The following is a 23,944-nucleotide window of genomic DNA, read 5'->3' as shown; positions in this document are numbered from 1 at the left end:
CTTTACTCCATTGTGAGATGTTGTTTTGGTTGAAGTATATGAAGGAAGTCTGGCCTCACACCTATACGCAGTGGGGAAAGAGAGGAATATTTTCACAGACTTTTCAGATCCTTGTGGATAATCTTCTCAGATTGGACACCAAAACTTGGCCCCAACAAAAGCGGTTGTTTCTTACGGGTTAAGCTCAGTGTAGAGTGTGAAACTTGTTATCAGTGAACTTTCCACACTTGGTTCCGTGGGACTCCCTTGTCCTTTTAGTGGATCTTTTATCCATTTGTGGTTTTGTAACATTGCATGTTGGTCATTTGGAAAGTATTAGTGCCTTGAGATTTTTCAAGATTCCAAGTAGTGCCATGCATCATTGTGTAAAACTGAAAGTCATATTTATTAATATCATCACCCTTCATTTGAAAAAGATATGTATTGGGGAAACTGTTAAACTGACAATGGTAGAGCAAGATGTTTTTGAAGTTCTAACTTTTCCTTGAAATCTTATTATTGACAACAAATACCATGAGTGGTTTCCTTTAAATTGGCTTATTCATTCATTTTCGAGAAAACATCTGACAGATACTCAGGTTGGCAAACCATAGTTGGCTGTAAAAAATCTTTAAATATTTATTAACTACTCTTCAATTCACTTTTTAAAGGAAAAATCTTCTTTGAGAGGAGAGGCTCATACTGCTTAGAATGAAAATAATCACATGAGGTTTCTTTTTAATGTCAGCTTTTTTGTTTCCATGTGCCACATAAATGCTTGAAATTTACTTCCTGTTTTCTCAGAGAATATTAAAGGCTCATGCTCTAATATAATTAAAAAATTTTCAACTTCCTTGTATTAGTTTTCCAGTGCTGCTGAACATACTATCATAAACTTAACAGCTTAAAACAATGTTCAGTTATTTTCTAGGTTTCCCTGCACTGCTGAAGTTCAGCCATTTAAGTGTCAAAACTTTTTTGACGACATGACTCTTGATTCTCAACTTTCTCCTTACCTACTTTGTAACAATTAAACTTTCATTTTTAGATAATCATAGATTCATGTACAGTTATAAGAAATAACAGAGAAGGACCCCTTGTACCCTTCACCCAGTTTCCCCCAATAGCAACACCTTGAAAATTGTACTGTACTGTCACAACTATATATTGAAATGGATATGCATTTATTCCAATTTCTTAGTTTTGTTTACACTCACATGTGTGTGTCTTCTCTGCAATTTTATCACGTGTGTAGGTTTGTGTATCTATCATCACAGTCAGATAGAAACAGTGCCATCACCATAAGTATCCCATGATTCTATTTTATAACCATACCCACCTTCCTGCAGTTTTATTTCCCCTTCCCCATCTCTTTCCTAACCTCTGGCAACCATTGATCTGTTTTCCATTTGTAAAGTTTTCATTTCATGACATTCAATTTTGGGGGAGGCAAAAAAATTTTGTCATTTCAAAATGTTATGTAAATGTAATTATAAAGTAGGCAACTCTTTGGAATTGGCATTTTTCATGTATAATTCAGTTGGCATCCATTCATATTGTTGGGTGTATCAATTGCACATTCATTCTTATTGCCGAGGAGTATTCCATGGGATGGATGCATCACAGTTTGTTTACTTGATGTATTGAAGCCAGTTTTTGGCTACTATGAACATGGCTGCTGTAAACTCTCAGGTATAGTATTTTTGTGTGAATGTCCAAGAGTGCATTGACCGGATCATATGGTAGTTACATGTTTAGTGTGATAAGAAATGATCAGTTTTCCAGGAAGGTTGTAATGTTTTGCAATCCCTAATGCATTGTGTGAGTGCCATTTTCTCTGTATCTTCACCAGTATTTGATGTTGTCACTATTTCCATTTTAGCCATTTTATAAGTGTGTGGTAATATCTTATTGTGCTTTAGTTTGCATTTCTCTGGCTAATGATATTGAACACCTTTTCATGTGTTTGTTTCCCATCCGTATATCCTATTCAGTGGAATGTCTGTTTATGTCTTCGGTCCATTTTCTTTTCTTTTTCCTTTTTTTTTTTTTACAGTCCAGAGGTCTTTTGTTTTTTTAACACCTATTATGCCATGAATTCATAGGGAATAGGTTCCAGCAGCTCAGGCTCTTCCTATTGGTTCTCACAAAGTGTGCTTCTCTGGGTGGAGCGGGCTAATGCTTCAGTTGAACCCAGGTACCTTTCTCTTTGGCTTCTTTCTTTTTCTGATCATTTTCTGTCATGTGTTTCAAGAAGCTATCTCAGCTCTTAGAGTACTTAATGTGTTCAATACACATATTAATTCTTTTGGCAAGAATCTTGTCCTTGTTTGTAACAATGCCAACAGCATGCTGGGTAACATTGTAGACACTTTCAGTTTTGCCATGGTAGCTAGCATTTGTGGGGCATTCCTTTTGGAACAGTACCCATTCCCTTGATGTTTACTATATCACCTTTCTTATAGATTCTCATATATGTGGCCAAAGGAACAACTCCATGTTTTCTAAAAGGACTAGAGAACATACATAGGTTGCCTCTCCTTTTTCCATTTGTGTTCATTATTTTGGCGAATTACTGGAAGATGGTGGTTCTGGCTGAAAGGCCATTTTCTAATCTGCTTTATGTTTTTCTTACCATTGAATTCAAGAGTTCCTTAAATATTATAGACATTTGTCCTTAGGTATATGGTTTACAAATATTTTCTTCGATTCTGTAGCTTGTCTTTTCATCCTCTTAACAGAGTCTTTTGCAGAAGTTTTAAATTTGATGATGTCCAGTTTGTTAATTTTTCCTTTTATTGATTATACTTTTCTTCCCCAAGACAGAATCTCACTCTGTTGCCCAGGCTACAGTCCAGTGGCATTATCATGGTTCACTGCAGCCTTGACGTCCTGGGCTCAAGTGATCCTCCTACCTCAGCCTCCCGAGTAGTTGGGACTACAGTTACGCACCACCACACCTGGCTAATTTTTGTATATTTTGCAGATAGGGTCTTGCTATGTTGCCTAGGCTGGTCTTGAACTCTGGGCTCAAGCCATCTACACACCTTAGCCTCCCAAAGTGCTAGGATTACAGGCATGAGGTGCTGCACTCAACCTGGATCATCCTTTTGACACCAAGTATAAGAACTCTTTGCCTATAACTAGATTTTATAGATTTTCTCCTTTTTTTTTTTCTGAAAGTTCACTTGCTGGCCTGTGAATGTCTAATTTTTCTAGGACCATTTATTAAAATAATCTATCTGCCTATTGAATTGCTTTTGAGCCTTAAAAAATAATTTGGGATGTAACTGTTTTTGTTGCACTTGGTATCCTTATATTTTGTTGAGGATTTTTACATCTGTGTTACTAACAGAAATACGTTTGTAGTTTTTCTTGTGATGTCTTTGTCTGGTTTTGATATCAGTGCACTACTGATCTCACTGGATTATTTAGGTAGTGTTGTTTCTTCTTATTTTCTGGAAGAGTTATTGAAGAATTGCTGTTAATTATTTAAATACTTTATAGAATTTATCAGTGAAGGCATATGACTCTGAGCTTTTCTTTTAGGGAAGTTTTTTATATTGTTCTACTATAGGTCTATTCAGATTTTCTATTCCCTTTTTTAAATTATTATTTTTTTGATGCTCTATACCTTCAGAGAATCTTCTCTAGTAATAAACTATAGAAATTACCCTGGAAAGTCGAGTCTTAAGTCTCTTTTATTGCAGTCACCTTCATGGGTGTGAAGTGGTGTCTTATTGTGATTTTGTTGTGCATTTCCCTAATGCTAATGAAATCAAGCATCTTTTCATGTGCTTTATTGAATATTGCTTATGTTTTTTGAAGGAATGTCTGTTCAAATCCTTTGTCCGTTTTAAATTGGGTTATTGTGTTTTTATTGGCGAGTTTCAGTTTTATTTTTATTTTGTTTTATTTAATGTAGTAGAGACAGGGTCTCACCATGTTGCCCAGGCTGATAGCAAACTCCTGGACTCAGATGATCCTCCTACCTCGGCCTCCCAAAAAGTGTTGGAATTACAGGCATGAGCCACCACACCTGGCCAGATTTTCTATTTCTTCTTGGGTCAGCTTCAGTAGTTTGTATCTTTCTAGGAGTTTGTCCATTTCATCTAGGCTATCCAATTTATTGGCATACTTTTGTCAATGATATTCTCTTAAAATCCTTCTTATTTCTATTAGGTCATTAGTGATACCGTCTCTTTCATTTCTCATTTCAGTAATGGTCCTCTCTTTTCAGTTTTGCTAAAGATTTGTCAATTTTGTTGATCTTTTCAAAAACCATCTTTTGCTTTTATAGACTTTATTGTTCTGTTATTTATTTCATTTGTTTCTACTTTAATATTTTTTTCTTCATTCTCATGTTTTTTTCTTCCATTCTTCTGCTTGCTCTGTGTTTGGTTTCCATTTTCTGGTTTCTAAGGTAAAAGGTTAGGCTATTGATTACCAATCTGTCTTCTTTTTTAATATAGGCCTTTACTGTAGTAGATTTGCTTCTAAACATGACTGTTGCTGTATCTCATAAGTTTTGGTGGATTGTGATTTTGTTTACATTCTTCTCAAAGTATCTTTAAAATTTCCCTTCTGATTTCTTATTCAATCTTTTGGTTATTTTGGAGTGTGTTGTTTAGTTTCCACATATTTGTGAATTTCCCTAATTCATTTCTGTCATTGATTTCCAGTTATGAATGAAGAGCATACTTTGTTTGATTTTAATCCTTTTAAATCTATTAAGGCTTGTTTTGCAGCACATCAGAAGGTCTATCCAGGAGAATGTTCCCAGTGCATTTGAGAGTAATGCAAATTCTGCCATTGTTGGGTGAAATGTTCTCTATATGTCACTTTGATTGTTATTGTGTTGCTCAGTTGTACATCTTTGCTGAATTTTTTGTCCACTAATCCAATTAATTGATGGCAATAGGGTATTGAATTTTCCCAAAGATAATTATGGATATGTTTGTTTCTCCCTTTGGCTCTATCAGCTTGCATTTCATGTATTTTGAGTCTCTGTTTTTTGATACATTCAAATTTGGAATCATTATGTCTTCCTAGTGGATTGATTCTTTTATCATTTGTTATGTTACTCTTTTTGTCTAACATTTTCCTGGCTATGACATCTCATTTATCTGATATTACTATAACCACTCCCACTTTCTCTTTTTTGATTAGTGTTCAAATGTACATTTAGACATCAAAATTGGAAAGTTGTTGTTTAAGGTTAAGTAACATCAATGAACTTTCCCTATTCATTTCTACTGAACCCCATTGGTTTGTTTTACCTTATGAATGGATCTTTTGTCCATTCAGAACTTTGTAACATCCTGTGCAGGTTGTTGGGAAAATGTTGATGCCCTGAGTGAGTTGTCTTGTTTCTAAATGATGACACTTTTCCTTATCCAGTACTCAAAACTCGTATCATTTGTTAATATCACCACCAGTCTCATGGTTGAGCTCTAATAAAATTATTTTTCTGCTCTTTGATATTTATTTTGTATTGCTTTATAACATGTTACCATAAATTTAGCAAGTTAAAATAGTATTCATTCACTCTCATAATTTCCCTGGTTCAGGAGTATGGGTCTTCTGCTCAGTGTCTTCTACAAGGTTGCAATTCAGATGTCATCTGGGGCTAGGGTCTTGTCTGAAGTTTGATTTTATATTACTTCATATTGCTTTTGTAATGAATTACCACAAACTTGGTTGCTTAAACAACACAAATTTGTTATTTTATAATCATTGAAGTTAGAAATCCAAAATTGGGTCTTCCTGGGCTGAAATCAACATGCTAACAGGACTGCATTCCTTTCAGAGACTCTGTAGGAGAATCTATTTCCTTGCCTTTCCTGCTTATAGGGGCCACCTACATTTCTTGGCTTGTGGTTACTTCCTTCCTCTTCAAAGTCAGCAGTGGGGCATCTCTCTGTGACACTTACCTTTGTTTCCATCATCGTATCTCCTTCTGACTGTCTTGCTCTTTCTTTCCCTTATAAGGACTCATGATTTTGCTAGCCTCACCTGGATAATTCAGGATAATCATAGAGCTTGTGGCTGCTTCCTTCTTTGTGGTTGGTAAGAGTGAGAATTTCTGCTGCCTGTAGTGTCATCTCAGGAAAGGCGTAAAACCCCTCTTTTCAAGGCTGTACCTGGTTATGTTAGAGTCACCCAGAATAGTCTCCCCTTTGAGTAATTCAAAGTCCCACCAAATGGGCATCTTAAGTACATGTACAAAATCTCTTTACTTCTGCTATGTCATAATCTGATCATGGCAGTGATATCCAGCCTATTCTTGGGTCCCTCCCATGCCCATGAGTGAGGATTATACAGAGTACATACATTGGGGGTGGGAATTTTGGCAGCCATCTTAGAATTCTGTCTACCATGTTTATCTAGGACATGCTTAAGTAAAATTGGCATTCTCTTTCAACTGCCATTGTATAGTGGTGAAGAATCTGATGACTTATAGTACCATTTGGTGCCACTGCCTTGGTTCGTGCTAAGAGCCAGCAGGTTTACTCACTGTTGCTTTTGTACCACAGTGCAAGTGCCAACCCCATAAAAGCATGATTATAAAAATAGTTATGACTCTGTGGAGCCCAGGGGTCCTTGAAACACTCTTTGAGAACAACCATTTGTGAAGATGACCTTACACAGTCATGTGGCATCAGTATGTTTTCATTTAGGTCAGTGATCTCTTCAATATCAATGTAGAGTAAGCAGGTATTGTGGTGCTGCAGCAGGCAGAAAGGTTACTTTAGTCATCTTTTGTTGTATCAAGCTATACCTTTTCAGTTTTACTTCTGTAGAAAGTAATATAAATTAATTCAACCTTTTGAGAGGGCAATTTAGTAAAATCTTTGAATGAGCAGTTCTACTTCAAAGCATTTTCCCTCTAGGTATACGTATGCATGTGTGCAGAAGTACATTTGAAATGCTGTTTGTGACTTTCTTGTGTTTTGTATTGGCCAAAAATTAAACACCCTTAAATCCCACTAGTGAAATACACAAATTCTAAACCATTCATACTCTGAAACCATTACAAAAAATAATGTAGAGCTCTGGAACTGACATGAAAAAGGCAAGTCACAGAACAAGATGTATGTAGTATGAATCAATTTCTCTCAAATATAAGTAGATGTGAGAACACACACACAGGCCTGCAGGCAGATCTGAAAAGGTACAGAGCAGCCCCCTCTTGGGATAGATTTGAGGCTGGCTTTTTTTCTTACAATTCTATACCGTTGGATATTTTTTATATTGAGCGTGTATTTCCTTTATAATAAAATTAAACTTTAAAAATTAAAGTGATCTTTACTAATGAGGAATAACTCTAGATGAGAAATGGAGAAGCCTTTCCCCTCATTGTTCAGAAGAGAGGGACTTGTCCAAGGTCATGCTGCAAGCCAGCAGCAGGACTGGCCTGAAGTGCAGAGATCCTGGCTTTACCTTGGGCACCTTTTCTTCTATAGCATGTTGCCATGAGAAGTGTCTGCAAGATACCCTAAACTTGCCTGAAGACCCCAAAGGCAAGTTTAGGGTCAGATGGTATACCTTGGCCACAGAAACCCTGGAAAAAGCCTCTATTCATCAGCAGGTTATTAACCTGTCCCAAACACTTGTTGGAATACCTGAAAATCAAAAGTACAAGCTTTGACATGTACCTACTGGTCTGCTTGGCAGCTCTCCTACTGAATGAAAGATTAGATCTACAAATCTAGAAAGCGGAAAAAGGGACTTGTCTTTAAGAGGTCAGCATGGTGCAATAACAGAAAAGTTGTAACCTCAGGGCCCCAGGAAAGGTAGTATCATGTATACTCATGTCAAAGTAACAGAACTGTATTATTTTCTCTGTAAAGATTTGCTATCTGGAAGGTTATCAGTGTTACACAAACCACTGGGCATGGGAAGGAACAAGCTCTAGTTATCTGGAAAATTGCCTGTATCCCGTCTCATTCCTCCATATTCTTATCCAGTGCCATTTTTTTTTTTTTTTTTTTTGAGACAGAGTTTTGCTCTTGTTGCCCAGGCTGGAGTATGATGGTGCAGTCTTGGCTCACAGCAACCTCTGCCTCCTGGGTTCAGGTAATTCTCCTGCCTCAGCCTCTCAAGTATCTGGGATTACAGGCTCCCACCACCATGCCTGGCTAATTTTTGTGTTTTTAGTAGAGACGGGGTTTCATCATGTTGGCCAGGCTGGTCTTGAACTCCTGACCTCAGCTGATCCACCCGCCTCGGCCTCCCAAAGTTCTGGGATTACAGGCTTGAGCCACCATGCCTGGCCTTCCACTGCCATTTTTCCAAAGTTAGATCTACATGATTTGTTCTTTAGTTTTTAGTGTCAATAATAGATATTCCTGAGTCCCTGCAGACTGGCCATTTACATGTGAGACCTTTCTTTGTATCAGAAATTACCTTGATAAGCCTGGGCAATATAGCAAGACCCCATCTCTACAAAAGATGAAAAACTTCACTGGGCCTAGTGGTGCATGCTGTAGTCCCAGCTGCTCAGCAAGCTGAGGTGGGAGAATCATTTGAGCCTGGGAATTCTACACTGTAGTGAGCTGTGATCATGCCACCACACTGCAGCCTGGGTAACAGAGTGAAACCCAGTCTCAGAAAAGACAAAATTACCTTGATGCTCAAATCACAGTCATTGACTTTTAATTTTGAGGTAATTGTAAATTGACATGAAGTTGTAAGAAATAATAGAGATCTCATGCATCCTATACCCAGTTTTTCCCAGTAGTAACATCCTGCAAAACTGTAGTGTGAGATTACAACCAAGATACTGACATTGATATAGTCTAGTGATCCTATTCAAATTTCCTCAGTTTTACTTATGCTGAGTGTGTGTGTGTTTGCTTCTATGCAATTTTATCACTTCTGTGTGTGTATCTACCGTGACAATCTAGACAGAACTATTTCATCACCACAAAGATCGCTCTTGTTGCCCTTTTATAAACATAGACACCGCCTCTTGCCATCCACTCCTTGCCTGTCTCTAACCCCTGACAACCATTCATCTGTTCTCCATCTGTAGCATTTTGCAGTTTCGAAAATGTAATCATATGGTATGTACTGTTTGGGGACTGGCTTTTTTTCCACTCAATGTAATTCCCTTGAGATTTATCTGAGTCATTGCATATCAATAATTTGTTGCATTTCCTTGCTGAACAGTATGTCTTTCTTTCTTTTTTTTTTTTTTTTTTGAGACGGATTTTCACGCTTGTTACCCAGGCTGGAGTGCAATGGCGCGATCTCAGCTTACTGCAACCTCCGCCTCCTGGGTTCAGGCAATTCTCCTGACTCAGCCTCCTGAGTAGCTGGGATTACAGGCACGCGCCACCATGCCCAGCTGATTTTCTGTATTTTTAGTAGAGACGGGGTTTCACCATGTTGACCAGGATGGTCTCGATCTCTTGATCTCGTGATCCACCCACCTTGGCCTCCCAGAGTGCTGGGATTACAGGCGTGAGCCACTGCGCCCGGCCCTGAACAGTATTTCATGGTGTGGGTGTACCATAGTTTTTTTAATCATTCACTTTTTGAAGGTCATCTGGCTTGCTTCAAAAACAGAAGGTTATCTCTTTTTGACTATTATAAGCATTTATACACAGATTTTTATGTGAATTTGAGTCTTCATTTCTGTGGGGTAAATGCTATCTAAGTTGTGTGAGTGCTAGGTTGTATAGTGGTTATAGAGTTCGTTTGTTAATACATTACCAACATATTTTCGTGGTAACAACATTCAAGATCTCTCTTGGCAATTTTTGAGTATGTAATATATTATTATTAGCCATAGCCATCCTGCTCTATAATAAATCTCCAGATTTATTCTGTCTACGTGAAACTTTGCACCCTTTGACCAGCATCTCCCTCTTCCCTACCCTGGCCACCAACATTCTGCTCTATGCTTCTATGAGTTCAGTTTCTTTTTTTCCTAATGTTCTTTGAGTTAGTTGTAAAGCTAGATTGTTTATTTAAGATCTTTGTTTTTTGTTTAGGTTGGCATTTATTGCTATAAAGTTCTCTCTCAGGACTGCTTTTGCTGCATCTCATAGGTTTTGGTATGTTGTGTTTCTATTTTTATTTGTCTCAAGAATTTTTTAAATTTTCCTTTTGATTTCTTCTTTGAACCGTTGGTTGTTCAGGAGAATGATTAATTTCTACACATCTGTGAATTTTCCAATTTTCTGTTAACTTCTAGTTTTGTGTTATTTTGGGTGGAAAAGACACTTGATATGATTTCAATCTTGTTAAATTTACTAAGATCTTTTCTGTGACTTAACATGTGACCTGTCCTGGAGAATGTGTATTCTGCTGCTGTTGGGTAGCATGTTCTATATATGTCTGTTAGGTCCATTTGGTCTAAGTGTTGTCCTGGCCCACTGTTTCCTTACTGATATTTCTGTCTGGATGACCTGGCAGAAAAATGGGATCTTTTCATCTTCTTAACCAGGTCTTTTACAGAGGAAATGTTTTAATTTTCACAAGGCCCAATGTATCAATTTTTTTTTTAATGGAACGTGGTTTTGTTATCAATAGTATGAATTCTTTACCAAGCTCAGTCCCAAATATTTTTCCCTATATTTTCTTTTGAAATTTCATAACTTTATATTTAAGTAAAGATAATCATCCATTTTGAGTTCATTTTTAATGAGGTATGAGGATTAAGTTGAAATTCTTTATTTTTACCTATAGATGTCCAGTTACTCCAACACCATTTCTTCAAAAGACTATGCTTTATCAAATTGCATTTGTACCTTTATCAAGAATCACTTGAGTGTATTTGGGGTCTCTTTGGGCTCTTCATTCTGTTCAGTTGATTTATGTATCTATCCATAGCTCTGACACTGTCCTGATTACTATAACTATAAATTCAGCTTTAATATTGGTTAGAGTGATCTGTTCCACATTTTTCTGCTTTGTCAAGTTCTTTTAAGGCTCTCCTAGGGCCTGTGCCTTTCCATTTAATTTTAGATTGTTTGTTTTTTCCCAGTCTAGAAAAAAACTTACTGCGACTCTAATGGGACGTGTGTTAAACATATAGATCCGTTTTGGGAGAGTTGACATTTTTACTTTGTGGAGTCTTCTAATCCATGAATACAGTATGTCTCTCAACTGATTTATGTCTTCCTTGATGTCTTTTCTTTAGAACACTGTAATTTTCAGTACAGAGGTCTTGAACATGATTAAGTGTATGTTTAAATATTTTATTTTATTTTATTTTTTTTGGAAACTGGGTCTCACTCTGCTGCCCAGGCTGGAGTGAGGTGGTGTGATCTTGGCTCACTGCAGCCTTCACCTCCCCAGCTCAAGCAAGATTCTCCCACCTCAACCTCCCAAGTAGCTGGACTATAGGCACATACTACCACACCTGGCTAATTTTTGTATTTTTAGTAAAGATGGGGTTTCACCATGTTGCCCAGGCTGGTCTCAGACTCCTGAGCCCAGATGATCTGCCTGCCTTGACCTCTTAAAGTGCTGGGATTAGGCATGAGCTACTGCCTCATCCTAAATATTTGCTTTGGAGCAATTGTGGATGACAGTGTCTTTTTAATTTTGGGTTTAATATGTTCATTGCTATTACACGTGAATGGTGTTGATCTTGTATCCCAAGACCTTGCTGAACTCACTTATTAGTTCTAGGAAATTTCGTAGATTTCTTGGAATTTTCTACATACATGACCATGTCATCTGCAAGTAGAGACATATATAGTCCTTCCTTTCCAATCTGTATGTGTTTTTTCATATTGCAATGCTAGACATTTTAGTACTATGTTAAATAAGAGTGATAAGTGTGATGTCCTTGCTCCATTCCAGACCTTAGAGAAAGAGCATTCAGTCTTTCACCATTAAGTCTGGTGATAGTTATAGGTGTTTTTTAGGTATTCTTTATGAAGTTGAGATAATTACCTTTTATTTCTCATTTGCTGAAAGTATTTTTGTTTTCCATAAATGGGTGTTAGATTTTTTCATGTCCATTGATATATGGTTTGTCTTCTTTGGCCTTTTGACAGGGTATACATTGATTGATTTTCAAATATTGGATCCAGCTTGCCCAAATGGAATAAATTCCATTTTTCATGCTGTGTAATTCTCTTTATACATTCTATTTTGTTTGCTATTATTTTGTTGAAGATTTGGATGTAAATTGACGAGAGACATTCGTCTATAGATTTTTTTTTAAATATGGTCTTGATATGGTTTGGCTCTGTGTCCCCACCCAAATCTCATCTCGAATTGTAATCCCCAGGTGTCAAGGGAGGGACCTGGTGGAAGGTGATTAGATCATAGGAATGGTTCCCCATGCTGTTCTCGTGGTAGTGAGTGAGTTCTTATGAGAGCTGATGATGTTTAAAGTGTTTGGCAATTCCTGCTTCGCTCCTTTCTCTCTCCTGCCACCTTGTGAAGAAGATGCTTGCCTCCCCTTTGTCTTTCACTATGATTGTAAGTTTTCTGAGGCCTCCCCCAGCCATGCAGAACTTTTAAGTCAATTAAACCTCTTTTATTTATAAATTACCTCATCTCAGGCAGTATCTTTATAGCAGTGTGAAAACAAACTAATCTACGTTTGTTACAGGGGTAATACTGGCTTTACAAAATGAATGGGGAATTATTTCCTCCATTTATACAATTTAAAACAATCTCTGGAAGAGATTGTATACAATTGGTGTTAATTCCTTTTTAAATGTTTGATAGAATTCTCCAGCGAAATCACCAAGTCTTGGAGATTTCTTTTTTTAGGAGATTTTAAATTGAATTAATTAATGGTTATAGAAATATTCAGGTTGTGTATTTCATCTAGGTTGAGCGTTTTAATATTGTGCTAAATATACATATAAAATTTACCAGTTTAATCATTTTTAAGTGTATAATTCAGTGGCACTTAGAAGACATTTGCCCCTCCTCTAGTATTTGCTGGGCATTGGTTCCGGGACCCCCTGCAGATACCAGAATCCTTGGATGCTCAATTCTCTGATATAAATTGGCATAGTATATACATATAACCTACACATATCCTCCCATATACTTTAAATCATTTCCAGATTACTTATAATATCTAATACAATATGTAAATAATTATACTGTATTTTAAAAATTTATATCATTTTTATATTTGTATTTTTTTGTTTTTTGAATATTTTGATCCATGGTTGGTCAAGCATGTGGTTGGTTCTAGATGCGGAACCACAGATATGGAGGATCAACTGTATTCACAATGTTGTGCAGCTCTCACCATGATCATTTCCAAAAGGTTTTCATCAGCCCAATTAGAAACCCTATACCCATACACTAACAATTCCTCCTAATTCCTCCTTACCCCTAGCCCCTGGTAACCTCTATCGTACTTTCTGTCTCTAAGAATTTGCCCATTCTGGGTACCTCTTATAAGTGGAATTGCACAATATTTGTTCTTTTATGTCTGGCTTATTTCACTTAATGTATATGTTTTCCAGGTTTATCCATGTTGCAGCATGTACCATAATTTCTTTTTTTTAAGGCTGAATAATACTGCATTATATGTATATACCATATTTTGTTTATCCATTCATATGTTGATGGACATTTATGTTGTTTCCATGTTTTGGCTGTTGTGAATAATGCTGTTATGAACATTGACATACAGATACCTGTTAGATTCTCTGCTTTCAATTCATTTGGGTATGGACCTATAAGTGGAATTGCTGGATCATATCGTAGCTCTGTTTCACATTTGGAGGAAGTGCCAGACCCTTTTCCACAGCAGCTGCACCATTTTACATTCCTACCAACAATATACTAGGGTTCAGTTGCTTCATGTCCTCAACAATACTTGCAATGTTTCGTTTTTCTTTTAACGATAACCATCCTAATGGGTGTGAACCGGTATCTCGTTGTAGTTTTTATTTGCATGTCCCTAATGACTAGTGATGCTTAGCATCTTTTCATGTGCTTATTGGTCACTTGTAGATGTTCTTTGAAGATATGTCTATTCAAGTCCTTTGCCCATTTTAAAACCCTTTTTTTGTTTGTTTGTTTGTTTGTTTTGTTTTTTGAGACAGGGTCTTACTTTGTCACCCAGTCTGGAGTGCAGTGGTATGATCTCAGCTTACTGCAACCTTCACCTCCTGGGCTCAAGCAATCTTCCTACCTTAGCCTCCCGAGGAGGTGGGACTACAGGTGTGACACCACACCTGTCCAATTTTTGTGGGGTTTTTTTAGTAGGGACAGGGTTTCACCATGTTGCCCAGGGTGGTCTTGAACTTCTGGACTCAAGCAATCTACCCACCTCAGCTCCTAAGGTTCTGGGATTACAAGTATGAGCCACTATGCCTAGGCTTAAAATCAGGTTTTTGTTGTTGTTGAGTTGTATAAGTTCTTTATATAGTGTGGATATTAATCCCTTATTGGATGTAAGATTTGTGAGTATTTTCTCTCATTCTTGTGAGTTATCTTTTTACTGTCTTGATGGTGTCCTTTGATGCATAAAAGTTTTTAATTTTAGGCTGGGCATGGTGGCTCACACCTATACCCCCAGCACTTTGGAATGCCAAAACAGGTAGATGGCTTGAGCCCAGGAGTTTGAGACCAGCCTTGCCAACATGGTGAAACCCTGCCTGTAGAAAAAATACAAAAATTAGCTGGGCATGGTGGTGCACACCTGTAGTCACAGCTACTCAGGAGGCTAAGATAAGAAGACCTCTTGAGTCTGGAAGGCAGAGGTTGCAGTGAGTGGCATGATTGTGCCACTGCGCTCCAGTCTGGGTGACAGAGTGAGACTCTGTCTCAAAAATGTTTTAAATTTTGATGAAGATTAGTTTATTTATTTTGTTGTTATTGTTGATGTTGCCTGTGCTTTTGGTACCATATCCAGGAAATCCTCATCAAGTCCAATGTCATGAAGCTTTTTCATAATGTTTTCTTCTGAGAGTTTTATAGTGTTAGCTCTTCTATTTAGGTCTTTGAACTATTTCTTTTTTTATGCCGCCATGTCTAAGAATCTTCTATCTATTTTGAATTAATTTTTGTATATAATATGGGTCGGGGTCCAACGTCATTCCTTTGCATGTGGATATCCAATTTTCCCAGCACCATTTGTTGAAAAGACTTCTTTCTGCCATCAAATGGTCTTAACATACTTGTTGAGAATCTAGTGACTATATATGCAAGAGTTTATTTCTGGGCTTGTTATCTTCCTGCCCTCATCCTTTCCTTTCTCTTTTCCTTTCCTTTCTTCCCTTTCCCTTCCTTCCCTAGTTCCTTCCATTTATTCCCTTTTCGTTCTTTCTTTATTTTATTGACTGATTGATTGATGATTGAGACAGGGTCTCACTCTGTCATCCAGGGTAGAATGCAGTGGTGTGATAATGGCTCACTGCAGTCTCCACCAGGGCTCAAGGGATCTTTTCATCTCAGCCTCTCAAGTAGCTGGAACCACAGGCGTATGCCACCATGCCTGGCTAATTTTTCTTATTTTTTGTAGAGATAAGATTTCACAATGTCGCCAGGCTGGTCTCAAACTCCTGGGCTCAAGCAATCCACCTGCCTCAGCCTGCCAAAGTGCTGAGATTACAGGCTTGAGCCACTGCAGCTGGTCTATTTCTGCGCTTCCCATTACATTTCATGTTTTTTTTTTTTTAATTTTTTATTGGATTATAGGTTTTGGGGTACATGAGCAAAGCATACAAGACAGTTGCGTAGGTACACACATGGCAGTGTGCTTTGCTTTTCTTCTCCCCTTCACCCACATTTGGCATTTCTCCCCAGGCTATCCCTCCCCACCTCCCCCTCCCACTGGCCCTCCCCTTTTCCCCCCAGTAGACCCCAGTGTTTAGTACTCCCCTTTCTGTGTCCATGTGTTCTCATTTTTCATCACCCACCTATGAGTGAGAATATGCGGTGTTTCATTTTCTGTTCTTGTGTCAGTTTGCTGAGGATGATGTTCTCCAGATTCATCCATGTCCCTACAAACGACACGAACTCATCATTTCTGATTGCTGCATAATATTCCATGGTGTATATCATTTCATGGTTTTTATATCTTGATGTCAGATACAGTGTTGTGGTATCTGTAGTTTTAAAATCAATAAGTGTGAATCTTTCATGTTCTTTTTCTAGATTGTTTTGGCTATTTGAGGTTACTAGAAATTCCATATGAGTTTTAGGATTAATTTGTCTATTTATGCAAAAAATTTCATTGGGATTTTGGTAGGGATTGCACTGAATCTGTAGATTGCTTTAGATAGTATACATTGTCATTTTAACAATTTAGTGTCTTCTAATCCATGAACACAGGATTAGGTTGTATTTTGATAGTTGGTCGTTTTTGAGAAATTGGTTAATTTCTTCCAAGTTGTCAAATATGTGAGCTAAAAAAAAGTTCATATTATTTCATTATTATTCTTTTAATGGCTACAAGATCTATAATGTCCCATTTCAGTCCTTTTATTGGCATAGCATCTTTTTCAACTTTTATATTTGTTAGTAGTAACACTAGAGGTTTGTTCCTTTTTTACTATATAAATAAGCTTTTGGTTTTATTGATTTTTTTTTAGTATTGCATTCCTATTTTCAACTTCATGGATGTTTGCTCTTGTGTTTATTATTTCCATCTGCTTCTTTGGTTTTGTTTTTCAAGTATGTAGCTAGCTTCTGTTTCTAACATTTTGAATTAGTAACTTAGATTATTGATTTGAGGCCTTTCTTCATACCTAACTTAAGCATTCAGTGCTATAAACTTCTCTCTGAGCATTGCTTTAGCTGCATCCTACATATTTTGCTATGTTATATTTTCATTTACACACAGTTCTATGTATTTTTTAAATTTTTCTTTGAAACTTTTTCTTTGACTCTTGTTTTATTTAGAAGTATGTTGTTTAATATCTAAGTATTTAGATTTTCTTGTTTTCTGTTATTTCTTCTCCGTTTCTAATTTGAATTAATTGTAATCTATGATACCTCTCTGTATAATTTCAATACTTTTAAGTTTGTTGAAGTTTATCTCCTGGTTCAGGATATGATCTCAGGTGAATATTCTGTGAGTGCTTAAACAATTGTTTACTCTGCTGTGGTTGGCTGGTGTGTCCTGTTGTGCCAATTAGATCCTTTTGATTGATTATTGTTCGGTTCTTCAATATCCTTGTAGATTTTTCATCTAGTAGTTCTACCAATTGCTGAGAGTAGAGTGTCGAAGTCCCCAACGATAAGTGCATTTGTTTATCTCTTCTTTTAGCTCTATCGATTTTTACTTAATGTGTCTAGACACTGTATTGTGAGGTGAACACGCATTCCAGATTGTTATGTCTTCCTGGTGGATTGATCTTTGATCATTTTGTAATATCCCTCTTTATTCCAACTGAGAACTGTTGGGTCATGAGTTGACTTACTGTATTGTTTTTGTACTTTCTTTACAGAAGATTCAGACCTGCATTTCTTTGATCCACAGACAACACCGAAGGTCTATGGAAAAATGATAGGCAATACATATTAAATGTCCCCAGGCAGTTTGGATATCACATTATTGCTCTGTAAAACTCATTTAGGCTTTTTTCCCCACATGCGTTGCTGTTTCTCTCCTGGGTGCTTGCTGTATATAGCAGTGTCTCTGTCTTTTCCCTCAATTAACTGCAATAGTGGGAACATGTACAGCACAGTCTTCTGAAGTTCAAGAAAATAATCAACCGGAATATTCATGAATGCTATCTGTGCGAATGGTGTGAAAGACTTCCATATTTGAAAGGAATCTGTTTGAGCCCAGAGACCTAGTGTTTATAATAGTAACCATGGTTATAAAATTATATATGTGTGTTGTAACCACTTTGCGTTTATAAGATATTACCACAGTCCACTGGGACTGTAACCTCAATCTGTCCATCCCTGGGCAGGATTAGCTATGGTTCAAGTGCCAGGTTGAGAGTGGTGGAACCAAGGCTTGGAGCTCTCAAGCACTCGTGCTCAAGCTCTGGAACTCCTTGGTTCATGTGGTCATCTCTTGTAGATCCAGGCTCAAGTCCCAGCTGTACCACTTACCTGGCCACATGTGGGACTGTGTCTGCCTCATAACCCCCATCCCCTGAAGAAAAGTGAGCAGAACCCACCTCATTTAAGCCTTTTATATCTCTTTGTCATCCATCTCAAAGTGATTTTTCAGAGGTCCTGTAGGAGCCTCAAGGAACAAGACAAGAATATTCATGATGTGACTTCCCTGAGCCATGAATGGCTGTTGCATTTTGTTCCTAATGTGCTCCCTTTGTTGTCTTCCCTTCCCCTTTTAGAGAGATGGGACCATGTAACCACCACCACAACCAAGAGGCCAGTAACCACCAGAGCTCCAGCAAATACTTTAGGTAAGGTGGGCACTCTGATGAGAGCAGTAACGGAAGGATCCCATGCGGTTCCCTCTGAGACAGTATCCAAAAGAGCTACCCATAGATGAACTAATTGAGTATTTCTTTTATTTTGGGATCCCATGAAGGAAATGATTTTGACTTGGCTGATGCCTTAGATGATCAAAATGATCGAGATGATGGCCGCAGGAAACCGAGTGCTGGAGGAGGAGGTAAGTCCCATCTGGTCGGGTTCTGTCTCATTAATTACAACATCCCACAGATCCAGAGCCAATCTGCACCTGGCAGAGTTGGAGGTGCTTAAAGCCAGTGGAGAACCCTATAATGGTGGTACTCAAGCTTTTTTTCTTCTTGGGACTCTCAAAATCATTGCGATCTCAAGAGATTTTGCTTATGTGGGTCATGCTTGTCAATACTCATTATCTTAGAGATTAAAACTGACTTTATTAATTATTCTAAAATGAACAACAGTAAACCCATACATTTAACACAAATAACATTTTTATGAGAAATAACTATGCTCAAGACAAAAACTTGTATTGTGGAGAGCGGCACGATGTTACATTTTTGCAGATTTCTCTCATGTCTGGCTGCATAGAAGCAACTGGATTCTCACACGCACTTTACTCCATTGTGAGATGTTGTTTTGGTTGAAGTATATGAAGGAAGTCTGGCCTCACACCTATACGCAGTGGGGAAAGAGAGGAATATTTTCACAGACTTTTCAGATCCTTGTGGATAATCTTCTCAGATTGGAAACCAAAACTTGGCCCCAACAAAAGCGGTTGTTTCTTACGGGTTAAGCTCAGTGTGGAGTGTGAAACTGTTATCAGTGAACTTTCCACACTTGGTTCCGTGGGACTCCCTTGTCCTTTCAATGAATCTTTTACCCATTCATAAATTTTCTGCTTCCTTTTATCAGTTTCCTTGCTGTATAACAAAAATCAGAAACTCCGAGTTAAGACAACACCCATTTATTATTTCACTGTTTCCTTTGGTCCGGAGTTCCGGAAAAGCTAAGCTGAGTTTTCTGCTCAAGAGCTCATATAGCTGTGGTCACGGTATTAGTGAGGGCTGGGGTCTCATCTGGGGTTGTGTCCTCTTCCAAGCTCAATTGTAGAAATAATGGCTGCTTGCTGCTTCAAGACCAGAAGGAGAAAAACCGAGAGAAGGGTTGGTATGGGAAGAAAGGAGGAGAGACCGGCCAACTCTGTTGCCTCTCATGTCTGAGCTCAGAGAAGGCCTGAACCTGCTTTTGAGGATATCACCTGATTAAGTCATGCCCATGTAGGATAATCTCCTTTTTGATTAATGCAAAGTCAAATTGATTTGGTACCTTAATTACCTCTGCAAAATCCCTTCACCTTTGGCATGTAATCTAACCTAGTCCTGAGGGTGATAGCCATCCTCTCTGTGGTTCCACTTACACTCAGATTGGTGGGACGTTATTTGGCACATGTACACCAGTGGGTCGGGGTCTGGGGGGCTCTTAAAATTTCATCAAGGACATTCTTAAGTGGAACTGGCAATCATTTTCCGCACCTTGGGCAACATTAACACAAGTTTCCTGTTGCTGAAATGTTTTCTTCTCATTGAAATGTATGTTTTATTTTCTCCAGGTTTTTCAGACAAGGATCTTGAAGACATATTGGGGGGTGGAGAATACAAACCTGACAAGGGTAAAGGTAGGAGCATTGATTTGTGCCAACACACCCCTTATGCGGGTGAAAAGGTTGCAGCAACCAGATTAATTGGGCCTCTGGGAAATGAGTGGTAGTTCCCAGGCATTCCAGCCTGCCAGTTGGGGTTCCTTTGGAATGATGTGAGCCATGCAGTTCAAGGGTGGGGATTTATAACCATCTTGGAAAAGCCTCATGTTTCCTCTGATGTTCCTTAAGCAACAGTGCCGACGGGTCCCTGTTTCACGCCACCAATGATGATGGCTGTGGGCCAGTGGACCCTGAAAACAGCCCTCTCAACCTCAAGAGACTCATTCTTTCTTGGGATGGGAGGAGCAAACTCATCATGACAAGCATTTTTTTAAGAGACCCATAGCAAGTCAGATATATTTTTTAAATACCTTTTGATTTTGAAATGGTTCTCACAAGAAGTTATAAAAATACTTCAAGAGAGTTCCTGTGTACACTTCACCTAGCTTCTCCTCAAATAACCATAGTCATTGTCAAAACCAGGAAATCAACACTAGCACAATACTGTTAAGGCAGGTGCAGACCTTGTTCAGATGTCATCAGATTTGTGTGCATTCAGATATGCATGTGGGAGCGGGTGTGAGTAGGTCCTGTAAAATGTTATGTGTGTAGATTTGAGTAACCATCACCATAATTAGGAGGCAGAACTGTTCCATCACGACTGAGAAGTTTCCTCATGTTACCCCAGAATAGTCATGTCCTCCCCAAGGCCAGATAGTGTTAATACCCCAAACTACCAATGAATGAAACCTTTCATCATAGTATACATCAAGTATGGAGGGAATACTAGCCAGATTTGTTGATGTGGCAAGACAAGGCAGTGTTTGTAACTTGTGGTTGTAACCTGTTGTGATTGTAACTTGTGATTGTAATCTGTTGTGATAGCAACATGTTACAATGGTAAGTTGTGGTAGTAACTCCGGTTGTAACCTGTTGTGATGGCAAATTGCTGTGATACCTGGTTTTGTGTGTGACAAGTTATGGGTGTATCTGGTTGTAACCACAGTCTTGGCTGTGGTTACTAGTGTTTGCTCTTTTTTCCCAAGAATGGTGTGCCTTTCATATGGGAACAATGTTCTCTTCCGATGAAAGGATACCACAGTCAAATTTGTCCTTCGAAACACCTTTTCAGACAGAGTCATCTAGTAAAAAGTTCTAAAAGCCTCTTAATGAAACCCATAGGTGTCAGGAGAACATGGAACATTTAAAGGGCAAATCCAGCAAATTAGCCAATTACTCCTAGGTGATAAGTGGTATTTCCAGGTGGTGAGAGGAGGGCAGTAGGCATGTGTGTAAGCACACACATGAATGAAAGTCTGAATGACATGTCAGGGGCTTTTCCTTATTAAAAATGCATGTTTTAGCAAGGAAGAAGTGTTCAGAAATTCTTTAATTAGACTCATATTTGAACTTCTCTTGTAAAGTATAATCAATAGTTAGCTTAAGTTATACCCTCTGCCATTATAGGTGTCAGGAAAAGAAGATAAAGGGGGTCATGGAAAAAAGGACGAGTGTGAAACTGACACATGGTTATGATAAGCACACCATAGAATTCTCAGGCACTGTCCTTTGCACAAAAATATGCTACTGCTGTGAGCAAAGGTAAAATATCACATTTCAATAAATTATGATCTTTAGAATGAAAAGGATCCTAATTAATGCATTTTTCAGGCTTTGGTCTTAGGCAGAGAGATTCAGCTATACTTTTAGAGTGTATTTTTTAAATAATACATTATTTGTTACAGGTTTTTTTCTCAATAAGACTTCTTGCTGACCCTGTAGAAGCCCCACATTTTGCCTATAGGTGATGATGACAGTCTTTTGCCAACAGGTCCTATTGACTTTCTCTAAGAAGGTGATGGCCTATAAGCCCTCCTTCTCCACCCTTATTTCCTTCCCGCCTAGCCTGGACTCTGATCATCCCCCATTTCTGCCAACAGACTTCTTTCCATAGCACTTTGAAAAACTTGAGGCCAATGTTTCAACTCCTCATAGTCCCACTGCCATCTATACCCTAGAGTATGCAAGCCTCTACTCCCACTGTGGTTTCCAGTGGCTTCCTGAGGGTCCCAGTGCTCTGTCCTGTATGGCCCCTGTAGCATTTGACTTTGGCGATCACCTTCTCCTTAATGTTCTTTCCTCCTGGGCACATTTCTGACTCATTGACTGGTCTCATCCATAAGTCTCATTCATTGCTTCTTTCTGACAACTGTTGCCTCTTGGATTTATTTTGTTGGTGTCCATTTTGTATGTCATTCTGTTTCACTGGGAAAGAGAATGGTATTAGAAACCAAGATCTGAGTATTCATTGCCTAGTGGTGTATCGCTACTTCTAGACTGTCTAAGCAGACAGAGATAGGAAATATATGTATATATACTAACTAATGTGTCTTACTTCAGGCTACTATAGCAAATTACCACAGACTAGGTGATAATTTGTTTCTCACATTTCTAGAGGCTGGGAAGTCTAAGATCAAGTCATTGGTAGATCCAGTATCTAGTGAGGATCTATATTCTGTTTTGGAAATGGCTGTCTTCCTGTTGTGTCCCTGATTGGTGGAGAGGACAGAGTGGGGAGGGAGCTCTGGCATCTCTTCTTATAAGGGTCCTAATCCTCTCAGGAGGGGTCGACCTTCATGACCTAATTAACTCCCAAAGACCCCGCCTCCTAATACCATCACAATGGAGGTTAGGATTTCAAGGTATGACCTTGGGAGAAGGGATACAAATGTTCAATCCATAAGACCATATATGCACACGTATCCAAAATCATTTGTTTTAACCATCAGCAGGTATATTAACCTAAACATGACTTCATACTTATATCTCCAACTGTAATCTAGTGCCAGAGGATTATTTTGATCTTCCTTTTTTGCTTTCCTATAACTTTCCTCTCTGACAGTGAGACACCTAGCTCCTACTACCTGTCATCCATTTACTGTCTTGCTCAATTCAGGTATACATATATAGAGCATCAGAACTGCTAACTCATACCCCCAGGAGAAACAACTTTACCAACTAGAGTCCAGTGTTTATGTTTAGTTTCTTTTGTCTTTACCTTACAGTTTCCAGTGAAACTGCTGCTTTTTAAAGTTACTTAGGTCATTTCCTTTACCTTCCTCATCCATTTAGTACAGTTATGCCACCCACTTATAATGGAGTTAGATTCATTTGTCATAGTCTGCATTCCATCCTGGGAGTCCCCCACCCACCTAGTTGATGTTTTGCTTGTAGGCATTAAAGTTCAGTCTTTGTGACATATAGTTCTGTGGGTTTTGGCAAATGAATAGAGTCATGTGTCCACCACCCAGGTACCATACAGAACAGTTTCATCACCATACTAGAACTTCCGTACAGGCCCTTGATAGTCAGCCACTCCCCCTTTCCTCAACCCTAATCTATTTTCTATTAGTACAACCTTCTGATTTGTTTTACCATATCCAGAATGCCGTATAATTGGAGCCATACAGTATATAGCCTTTTCAGAATAGCTTCTTTCACTTAGCAATATGCATTTAAAGTTCTTTTGTGTTTTTCATAGCTTGGTAGTTTGTTCTTTCTAGCATTGAACAATATTCCATTGTATGGATGTACCACTTTGTTTATCCATTCACCTGCTGAAGGACACCTTAGTTGCTTCCCGTCTGGGGTGAATATGACTAAAGCTGCTATAAACATTTTTTTTGAGATAGGATCTCACTCTGTTTCCCAGCCTGGAGTGCAGTGATGTGAACACAATTCACAGAAGCATTGACCTCCTGAACTCAAGCAATCCTCCCACCTCAGCCTCCTGAGTGGCTGGGATCACAGATACCTACCACCATACTTGGGTAACTTTTAAAATTTTTGTAGGGATGGGGTCTTGCTATGTTGTCCAGGCTGGTCTCAAGCTCCTGGGCTCAGGTGATCCTCCCAATATGCTGGGATACA

General features: G+C 38.4%; 1 protein-coding gene and 1 pseudogene across 9 annotated transcripts in view; one reads left to right on the top strand and one right to left on the bottom strand.

Moving 5' to 3' along the window:
• The window catches only part of CD99L2 (CD99 molecule like 2), a 140,792-nt gene that overhangs the window by 94,482 nt on the left and 22,366 nt on the right, over positions 1-23,944 (top strand). For all 9 annotated transcript variants that reach the window (XM_054251073.2, XM_054251072.2, XM_035288726.3 and 6 more), the window contains 3 exons: positions 18,234-18,305; positions 18,434-18,517; positions 19,925-19,990. In XM_054251073.2, the coding sequence (XP_054107048.2) occupies positions 18,234-18,305; positions 18,434-18,517; positions 19,925-19,990 (222 nt within the window). The remainder of the gene's footprint in view (positions 1-18,233; positions 18,306-18,433; positions 18,518-19,924; positions 19,991-23,944) is intronic.
• LOC118150691 (small nucleolar RNA U3) lies at positions 3,563-3,671 on the bottom strand (annotated as a pseudogene).

This window comes from Callithrix jacchus, chromosome X (assembly GCF_049354715.1).
Source record: "Callithrix jacchus isolate 240 chromosome X, calJac240_pri, whole genome shotgun sequence".
NCBI lineage: Eukaryota > Metazoa > Chordata > Mammalia > Primates > Cebidae > Callithrix > Callithrix jacchus.
Note: the sequence above shows the minus strand (reverse complement) of the source record. Positions and strands in the feature narration are given on the sequence as shown.